The 10,773-nt window shown below is 46.0% G+C and overlaps 1 protein-coding gene across 2 annotated transcripts in view; it reads right to left on the bottom strand.

Moving 5' to 3' along the window:
- Nucleotides 1–5,177: 5,177 nt before the first annotated feature.
- LOC139534868 (neurogenic protein mastermind-like) overlaps nt 5,178–10,773 on the bottom strand; it is a 116,824-nt gene continuing 111,228 nt past the window's right edge. For both annotated transcript variants that reach the window (XM_071334361.1, XM_071334360.1), the window contains 4 exons: nt 9,590–9,709; nt 9,341–9,413; nt 8,526–8,758; nt 5,178–8,400 (listed from right to left, as the gene is read on the bottom strand). In XM_071334361.1, coding sequence (XP_071190462.1) covers nt 7,342–8,400; nt 8,526–8,758; nt 9,341–9,413; nt 9,590–9,709 — 1,485 coding nt within the window. In that variant the 3' untranslated portion in view covers nt 5,178–7,341. The remainder of the gene's footprint in view (nt 8,401–8,525; nt 8,759–9,340; nt 9,414–9,589; nt 9,710–10,773) is intronic.

Genomic DNA, 10,773 nt, shown 5'->3' with positions numbered 1-10,773 from the left:
ACTATGGAAACAGGAAAGGATACAAGGAAAGGAAGCTAGTTAAAACTATTGAGACACAGACGTGGTGCATTTTATAAAAAAATCGGAAAGCTGCCGACACCAGGGATCAAGAGGACGACGGCTATTCTGCGCCGGTGCCCAAAACTGTGTCCAGTTGCATGAAATACATTGGATTTCCTGAGAGACTGGGAGACCAGGCAGGGCAAAAAGCCTTTGGCAGTTTATCAAGGAACATACTGTATTTTTGTCTTGGCAGCTCCCATGACTCCCAAAATAATCAGGAAGGAGTATTGACCCAAAAGAGAAGACGTATGTATTGTATGTAATGTGTTTGTGTTCAGTAGGCATAGTATATATTCATAGGTTTGTATGGTAAATGTCATAGTAGGGCCAGGAGTTGTTTCTGGTCTGGTCAGAAAACACCCCTGGACCTAATTATATACAAGAGAGTAGGGTGAAGTTGCCCTTAGAAGCTGATATTGGGTCAGTTTTAAATGTTTCAAACTAATGGGATTGGGGAAGGGGAAGCTGATCCTAGATCTCTACCTAGGTGAAACTTCACCCCGGAACATAGTTACAGCCAGGAGTTTTTCCTGACCAATGGAAAACTCCAGCCCCTAGTCAGAAAGGGATTTTTACAGCGGGCAAAATAGGCAGAACTGGTTGAAACTAGTTCTATATGAATTATGATGCCATTTCAACCAGTTTGCCCGCTGGGTTAGCCTTTATTCTCATAGCTACTATGAGAATAAAGGCTACATCTGCAGACTCAGACAAACGGTCCTAACATGGTGGAATCTCAACCAGGTGCCTGTATGGTCTATAATTGAACACACACACACCAGTGAGAAGTGTAGAAAAACAGAACTGATACGCTTTAGATATATAAATGTCAGGGTGTTGCTATATACTTACTTCCATCAGCATTTCCTGTGAGGTTTCATTCACATATGAACGGTTACAGCTGCACTTTGTCACACAGATAAACAAACCATGATGAAATACGTTTCACATTTCCTGTGAGGTTTTTATCCATGAATGGTGGAGGCAACCATGAAGCAACCAAATAGATGCATGTCAGTTAGCTTGCTCTAAATGTGGTAGCTAAAAATCACACACACACACACACACACACACACACACACACACACACACACACACACACACACACACACACACACACACACACACACACACACACACACACACACACACACACACACACACACACACACACACACACACACACACACACACACAGAAACAAACACACTCACTTCAGTGCAGGCGGCACTGGGCCTTGCATGAGAGTACCGGCTGTTCCGAACGAATGTGTGGTCACGCTCGCCGCAGCCGATGTGAGTGGGACCCTTGAACAGGTCAGCATTCGCGGGGCCAGACGGATTGCTGGGGGCGGGTACTCAGAGCATGCGCTGACCAACTGGCAAGCGTGTTCAGCCTCTCCCTGACTGAGTCTGTAGTGCCTGCATGTTTCAAGTAGACCACCATAGTCCATTTGCCCAAGAATGCCATGGTAACCTGCCTAAATGACTATCTCCCCGTAGCACTCAAGTCTGTAGGCATGAAGTGCTTTGGGGGGCTGGTCATGGCTTGTATCTACACCATGGTCCCAGAAGCCCTGGACCGACTACAGTTTGTGTGCCGCCCCAGTGGATCCACGGATGGCACAGTCTCTATTGCGCTCCACACTGCCCTTTCCCATTTGGACAAAAAGAGCACCTCAGTGAGGGTGCTGTTTGTTGGCTGGAGCTCAGCATTCAACACCGCGGTGCCTTCAAGTCTCATCACTAAGCTGGGAACCCTGGGACTGAACACCTCCCTCTGCAGCTGGATCCTGGACTTCCTGACGGGCCGCCCCCATGTGGTTGGGGTGGGCAGCGTCAGATCTGCCGCACTGTTCCTCGGCACGGGGGCTCCCCGAGGGTGCGTACTTGGTCCCCTCCTGTACTCCCTGTTCACCCACGACTGCGGCCCATGTTGACTTCAATGCTTCCCACAGTTGTGTCAAGTTGGCTGAATGTCCTTTGGGTGGTGGACCATTCTTGATACGCATGACTCCAACACCATCGTTGGGTTTTCAGATGGCGCAGCGGTGGTGGGCCTGATTGCTGACGGTGATTGGACAGCCTATAAGGAGGAGGTCGGAGACCTGGTAGTGTGTTGCCGGGACAACGACCTCTTCCTCAACATGAGCGGGATGGAGGAGCTGATCGTGGACTACGGGGGGGAGAGCGAGTCCCCATTCACATCGGCGGGGCTGTAGTGGAGTGGGTGTCGACATCACTAACAAACTATCATGGTCAAAACAGTTGTGAAGAGGGCACGACAATGCCTATTCCCTCTCAGAAGACTTGGCTTGGGTCCTCAGATTCTCAAAAAGTTCTACAGCTGCACCATTGAGAGCACCATTGCATCCTGACTGGTTGCATCACTGATTGGTATGGCAACTGCTCGGCATCCGACTGCAAGGCGCTACAGAGGGTAGTGCGTACGACCCAGTAAATCACTGATGCCAAGCTTCCTGCCATCCAGAACCTCTATCCCAGGCGATGTCAGAGGAAGGCCCTAAAATTGTCAAAGACTCCAGCCATCCTAGTCATAGACTGTTCTCTCTGCTACCATACAGCAAGCGGTACCGCCAAGTCTAGGTGCAAAGGGATCCTTAGCAGCTTCTACCCCCAAACAAGAATACGGCTAAACAGTTAATCAAATGGTTACCCTGGCTATTTGGATAGAGATCCTTTTTTACGCTGCTGCTACTCGCTGTGTATTATCTATGCATAGTCACTTTATCACTTCACTTTACTGTACAAATTACCTCGACTAAGCTGTACCTCCGCACATTGACTAGGTACCAGAACCCCTGTATATTGCCTTGTTATTGTTATGTTATTGTGTTACTTTCTTTCTTTCTTTAGTTTATTTTATATTTAGAAAAAAATTAAAGGCAAATATTTTCTTACTAACGTCAATTGTTGTTGTTGTATTGTTGGTTAAGGGCTTGTAAGTAAGCATTTCACGGTAAGGTCTCTACACCTGTTGTATTCGGCGCGTTTGACAAATACAATTTGGTTTGAATTGAGTAGCCTGGTGCTGGGAGAGATGCATAGCCTACTGTACAGAGAGAGATACATCATGAGAGGTCATGTGTGACCCTGCAGCTAAATGCATGAGATTTCATTGACGCATACAATCGGCCACACACATGCGCGCACGAGCACGCAATCGTTCCGCAGGATTTTCCCCCATTTCCCTATTGTTCCATAGTGTGATGTTGTCGTGAACCAGGTTAACTGCAGCATTGACGGAAATTCTATAGAATAACGTACAGTGACAACAGACAGTATTCACACCACGTGACTTTTTCCACATTTTGTTGTTTTACAAAGTCGGATTAAAATGGATATAATTGTAAAAATAAAAAAATAGATATTCAGGAAAATAAAACGCTAATATATCTTGATTAGATAAGTATTCAACCCCCTAAGTCAACACATGTTAGAATCACCTTTGGCAGTGATTACAGATGTTAAGTCTTTCTGGGTAAGCTTTGCAAACCTGGATTCTACAACATTGCTCGACAGCCATTTTCAAGTCTTGCCAAAGATTTTCAAACTGATTTACATAGAATGTACAAAACATTAGGAACCTAATATTGAGATGCACCCCCTTTTACCCTCAGAACAGCCTAAATTCGTTGATGGACTCAACAAGGTGTCGAAAGCATTCCAAAGGGATGCTGGCCCATGTTGACTCCAATGCTTCCCACAGTTGTGTCAAGTTGCCTGAATGTCCTTTGGGAGGTGGACCATTCTTGATACACACATGAAACTGTTTAGCGTGATAAACCCAGCAGCGTTGCAGTTCTTGGCACACTGAAACCGGTGGTCCTGGCACCTACTACCATACCCCGTTCAAAGGATACTTACATTTTTCGTCTTGCCCATGCACTCTCTGACTGGCACATATACACAGTCCATGTCTCAATTTCCTCAAGGCTTAAAAATCCTTCTTTAACCTGTTTCCTCCCTTTCATCTACACTTATTGAAGTGGATTGAACAGCTGACATCAATAAGGGGTCATAGCTTTCACCTGAAAAGAGCAGGTGAGCCTAATGTTTTGTACACCCAGTGTAAGTCAAAACTGTAACTAGGCCACTCAGGAACATTCAATGTCATCTTGGTAAGCAACTCCAGGTTATATTTGGCCTTGTATTTTAGGTAATTGTCCTGCTGAAAGGTGAGGTTGTCTCTTCTTTAATCAGAACAACAGTTTTCAGCTGTGCTAACATAATTGCAAAAGGGTTTTCTAATGAGCCTTTTAAAATGATCAACTTGGATTAGCTAACACAACGTGCCATTGGAACATAGGAGTGATGGCTGCTGATAATGGGCCTCTGTATGCCAATGTAGATATTCCATTAAAAATCTGCCGTTTCCAGCTACAATAGTCATTTACAACCTTACAATGTCTACACTGTATTTCTGATCAATTTGATGTTATTTTAATGGACAAAAAAATTGCTTTTCTTTCAAAAACAAGAAAATTTCTAAGTGACCCCAAACTAGTGTATATTCAACATCTGCTTTTTATGTGATTTATTAAGCACATTTTTACTCCCGAGCTTATTTTGACTTGCCATAACAAAAGGTTTGAATACTTATTGACTCAAGACATTTCAGCTTTTCATTTTTAATTAATTTGTAAACTCTTCAAAAAACATAATTCCACTTTGACAGTATGGGGTATAGTATGTAGATCAGCGACACAAAATCTCAATTTAATCCATTTTAAATTCAGGTTGTAACACAATTTTTGGGGGGGAAAAGTCAAGGAGTGTGAATACTTTCTGAAGGCTCTGTATGTGTTCTGTGTGGAATCCAGAATGTCCTGCAGGTTCTTTGTGTAGTTCGTATTAGAAGGACCACTTGAGGCGGCTACTCACCAACATCATGAAATGTGGAATGGGTGTCAATGCGATGCATGTCAGACAAAAGGAGCAGGAGAGGGAGTGGAAGGCTATTGTTTAGGCATGGTAATTAACCCAGGCAATATTTTGAGCAGGAAAAAGAAGGGAAGTATAAAAAAAACAGGAGGAAAAACAGAACAAGAGACTGGGCAAGACCCAGGTGGAATAAAAACATCAGACGACATGTTTTTTTCTCTCCCATTTATACAGTTTATTATTTTAAATCCAAAAAAATATCAAGACAAAAAAACAAAAAATAAAATCACAGATAGTCGATTAACCTCTTTTCATGGCTTTTAAGTCATTGTCCACCAGCCTGTGTGGTCCAAAGGTAGGGGAAACCGTAATGGGGTTGCGTCCTAATAATCTACAAAAGCTTCCTTTCCTAGTCTCCCCTTTATCAGCACTAATCTGAAAGGATAGAAATCGGATATGTGAAAGCAGTATGGCAGAAGCCTATTTACCACCTGTCCGTTTCTTTCACATCTGTGTGAATGAAGGAAAGGAGACAAGGACAAGAGGCGACGCTAGACTATAGACTAATGCATCTTTATAGAGTGTGGTGATTCTATGATAGTGGCTTCCACTTTAAGGTAGGCTGTGTTCTTTACCTTGTGATATGGAAAATACAGATCAAACAGGTTATATTGTTGTTTTGGATTATGTAATGTTGACCATGTCTAAGTCTATGGATATATTGCCTGTGAACAAAGATATTACAGTACAGTAGATGGACCAAGATGATGAACTTCGACCTCACAGGTATGGGTACTGCCAGAGTGAGAGAGGGTGTGTGTGTGTGTATGTGTGGAACAATATCTTGCAATGGTGTGTGTATTGTGAATGTTCAAAATCCACTTTCAAAAGAAGCCTTGGCCATTGGGGTACCAGGACTCGAGTTATGTCAAAAACATAACAAATACGTAATAACATTGTAATACACAGTATTACTGGAATAAAACGACACTAATTGTATTGTCTTGCATATTTCAAACAAATTACAATAAGGTTATTCTAGTGTAAAACAGATTTTATTTTGTGAGCTAAAATTTCAATCTTTTTTGCAGCATTTATGTGTGTTTGTTTATAATTTTTTGATAATTTATGTACAAAGGGAATCTGTAGACTTAAGCTGCAGAAAAGAAGTATAAATATGTGTACTTCTCTTTTGTGTATGATACAGTTTACCAAAAACATATTTTACAAAATAGTTTACTATGTACAAGCCCCCACACTCCCGTTCGTTCACGATCAAAATAGTGATGACAATTTACCATGGAAACAATGGCAGACCATCTCTGTAGTTCCTTTGGCCAATCAGTGATAGATATTACCCCAAACTGATCAGGGATTGGCTGTTTTCCCCTGTATATTCATATTTTATTGGCTCAAAGACATTATGTGAGAGCAGGAGCTAATTGGATTGGTTAATCTGGAATCTTTATTTTTCGCTGTGCTTCCAAATCACACCAAAATACTTTGAAACAAAATTCTATTTAGTACAGACCACAACATTGCACTGAAAAACATTGGACCAATTGCATGCTGGAGGACATTGATTTCATCCAATCACAGTGTGTTTTATACACCTATCCCTTCGTTAAGAGAAATCCCTACAGGGTAAAGGATTTCAAATAACTTCATTAGTCCAATGTCCTAGAAACAGACACAGAAACAGCCAATGGAAATGTTTGGACTCCACTACTCTGCCACCCTCAGCGGACCGACTAAAACCAGATAAGTACGCCTGTGACGCGACTTCCGCTTTAGGACGTTAACAAGGCTATCTTAACTCCTCCTCCACATTTACTGGATTTGCGCGTACAGCAGAAGCTAAAATGTACTGCCGGGGGAGTTTTTCTTGTCAGGACCAGAATGTGGAACATCTCGCTCTTTTACTCCTGCTACGCTAGGTTACTACTCCGCTTGCTAGCTCTTTGGAGTTGCTTTAGCTTCTGTTCCCCAGCATTACGAGGTTCCATATGTTCCCTGTGTTCCGTTTGGGCCATTCCCTCTTTCCAAAATGGCAACCGATGATATCGGACAGCGGACTTGTTGGGGAGTGAAACCATTTTGGGTATAGTGGGAGTTTGAAGTCTGGGTTGGACGGCTGGGAATTGGTTGGCTTTGTAGTGCATCACTCCGACACAACCGATCACATTCATTCAAAAACGTCCACTCAGGTAGAAGCGTCTAGAAAGGTACACACACCTTGTTATAAACCTTCATAAGCCTGTAATAACCCCTTTCCCTGTCACACCCCAGAACCACATCACTTCTATACAGCTGAGAGGTCAACAAACTGACCCCTAACCCCTGAACTATAATCTCTAACCTTTGACCCCCCCTCCTATGAGTTCTGCTCCAGGTACTCGTCTATCATAGTCAGGTTGTTCAGCCAGTCTTCATTGGACCCCACCAGAGTGTCAATAAAGTCTACCTCCCCTCCTCCTCCACCTCCTCCCGGCCTACCCCCCATCCCCACATTGCTCTGCCCCTGCTGACTGTATTCATATGGGGGTAGCTTGTGTCCGGGGTTCCCCTGTCCTGGTCCATATCCAGGCCCATGGGGGTGTTGATGTTGGTGTGGATGAGAATGGGGGTGTTTTGCGATGGCGGCCCCAGAGGCAGGGTAGCTTGGTGGGGCCATGCCGTGGCCTGGGTGGATCATACCAGGAGGACCGGGCTTCATCCCGGCCAGGGCAGAGAGGGGTCCCCTGGGTCGCATACCGGCCTGGAGCCCCTGGTGGACCATGGAGGGTAGGGGCTGCCCTGCCACGGAGACACCCAGCTTCTGCATCAGTCTACTAGGTAAGGAAGGCACTCCGACCCCCTGGTTGGAGGGTAACGACGGAGGTCCTTGGTGGGGGGCGAAATTGTTCCCACCGCCACCGACCCCGGGCATCCCCGACCGCAATGCCTGCTGGGTAAACTGGGCGTTAGGGTTCTGACCACAACTTCCGTTTGAAGCCCCGGCCCCTCCAGGAAAAACATGCCCACGCAGCTGCTGGTGATTGGCCGACTGGTCCATGTGGGAGTCACCGCAAGGCATGCACTGCTGCAGGGCGTTCACTATCCCCCCCTGTTGCTGCGGAGGCCACATTGCAGTCTGTTGTTGTTGTTGTTGATGTGCTTGCTGGGCGGTGAACATCATTCGTGGGAGTGGCGCTCCTCCACCACCATGATGCAGAGCCTGGCGTAGATGCTGTGGGTGCTGGGGGTGACCCGGCGGTAACCCCGATCCAGGCCCGGACCCGGGCACCGAACCCCCTATTGTCATCCCTGTCCTGGACACCTGCTGCTGCATTCCTGGTCTTGGAGGGCCAGCCAGACCGCCCATTCCCATCATGCCGTGCGGTAACTGTGGCTGTCTCATTGGCATACCACCGGCACCAACAAACTCGCCCCCCTGTAGACAACAGCAAGGAACGTCAGGAGAGTGCAAGGGAACACACAAAAAACACAGCAACTACTGGCTTGTTTGAGATAGACAAGTTTCCGCTATGCAGGGCCAATGGGCAAAGTCTATCTTACCTGTGGAGGATGGTAGAGGGACTGCTTGGAACCTGGAGGCCCACCCATGAAGCCTCCTATTGGGCGGCCCACTTGGGTGAGAGATCCTGGGGGTCCGGGGTGGCCTGGATGGCCAGGGGGAAGGGAGAGGCGGCCGGGCCCAGAAGGGAGGGGACCTCCGTGGGATAGCTGGGGACCGCCCATGGGGTAGCCTCCGCCACCACCACAATCTGGGGGGAGAGGCCGACCACCACCTAGAGAGGGGACACAGGGAAGGAGAAGAGAGTAAGGCTGAGAACATCCATACTTCTGATTTTCATTTCATGTTGAGTTGGAACGCTGCCTGTTTTCTGGTGGTATTGAAAGCCAAGATTGTTACTGGAACCCATACGTTTTCCCTGACGCCTAAAAGTACTGTCCCGAATGCTTAGCAGGACAGGAAAATGATCCAATTCACACACTTATCAATAGAACATCCCTGCTCACCCCTACTGCCTCTGATCTGGCGGACTCACTAAACACACAAGCTTAGTTTGGAGAAGATAGCCCCTGGCTATCATTAAATCCAAATGACAAGAAAATTGTGCCATCTGGTTTGCTTATTATAAGGAATTTGAAATGATTTCTACTTTTATTTTTGATACATAGGTCGTATATTTCAGCAATTACATTGACTTATGATACTTAAGCATATTTAAAACCAAATACTTTTTGACTTTACTCAAGTAGTATTTTAATGGGTGACTTTCATTTTTACTTGAGTCATTTTCTATTCAGGTATCTGTACTTTTACTCAATGACAACTGAGCACTTTTCCCACCACTGTTTGACTGTACCTGTAAACGGTGCCCCCTGCTGACACTCAGCCATCTGTGGTCCGTTCATCTGTTCCATCTGCCTCTTCTGCTCCTGGAGAACACAACGTCACAGTCTAAGGCTTATGTAGGCCACTCACACAAAGACCCTGGCCACAACTTGCAATGGATCACTGCGAAGTGAACATTCTTCAAAAACCCAATCTCTCTCTCTCTCTCTCTTCCTGTTTGCCTCTGTCTCTCTCCCCTCATCCCTCCCTCAGCCACTACCTGTTGGAGGTGTTTCCTCATGAGCTGGCTCTTCAGCAGCAGGTTGTAGTTGGTGGTGGTCTGGGCTGGACGGGGGACTGATGGGTCCTGGAGACGCGAGACCATGCCTGGGGTCTGCTCCTGGAGAGAGAGAGAGAGAGAGAGAGAGAGAGGGAGGGAGGGAAAATGGTCAGAAAAATGTTTTCCGTCATCGATCTGCAAGACTATCAGGACAGAAACGCACACAAGATTTGATTCTGGGTTCTGAGATAAATGGCACAGCCAAACTAGTCGTTTCCCTGCCAAAGCTATTTGTTTGTGTTGGCCATTTATACAGTCCCCAATCAGTCGTTCCCCCATCCCCTCCCTCCATCCCTCCTTCTCTCACTCCCTCCATCCTTTTCTCCTCTGGTTATCACAAAGCCAGCACATTCCAAAGATGCATAGCCTTTCCCTGCCGCCGCCGCCACACACACACACACACACACACACACACACACACACACACACACACACACACACACACACACACACACACACACACACACACACACAACCCCTAAGCTCTTCCCGTCACCATGCATCTCACTTGGGGTTGATAGACGGCTTAAATGGAAAAGGAGAGAAGGACGGAGGGATACACACACTTCTCCTTCCCTCCACTCCTCTCTTCACTGAAATACTGTTGAGCCATTACGCTCTCTCGTCCCTTTCGCTTTCCTCCTCTTTCTGTGTATTCTCAGCTTTTCTCGGGCTCCTCATCTATGTAAAGCATATATATTATTTACAGCTTTTACCTCAAGCGATAAAGGCTAGCGCCAGGCTGTAACCAACTGAGCTACCGGACCCATCTTATAATAGCTTTGGCCATGGACATTGAAGACATTGATTGTGTTGGTAGGCAGGTCAGGTGTGTGTGTGTGTGTGTGTGTGTGTGTGTGTGTGTGTGTGTGTGTGTGTGTGTGTGTGTGTGTGTGTGTGTGTGTGTGTGTGTGTGTGTGTGTGTGTGTGTGTGTGTGTGTAGCTAGAAGGTGTTAAAGGCCATGTCAGACCTACATGTCTCTTTTATTGTCTCCTCCTCGCCCTAACAGACAGTCAATAAATGACTATCACCGCAGGTTCACCTCCTCACTAACATGGAAATCAGCGCCAAAACAGTATGCGTAACGAATACATATAAACCGTAGACGAATACACCGAGAGCT

The sequence above is a fragment of the Salvelinus alpinus genome, chromosome 11 (assembly GCF_045679555.1).
Source record: "Salvelinus alpinus chromosome 11, SLU_Salpinus.1, whole genome shotgun sequence".
In the NCBI taxonomy this organism is placed as follows: domain Eukaryota; kingdom Metazoa; phylum Chordata; class Actinopteri; order Salmoniformes; family Salmonidae; genus Salvelinus; species Salvelinus alpinus.
Note: the sequence above shows the minus strand (reverse complement) of the source record. Positions and strands in the feature narration are given on the sequence as shown.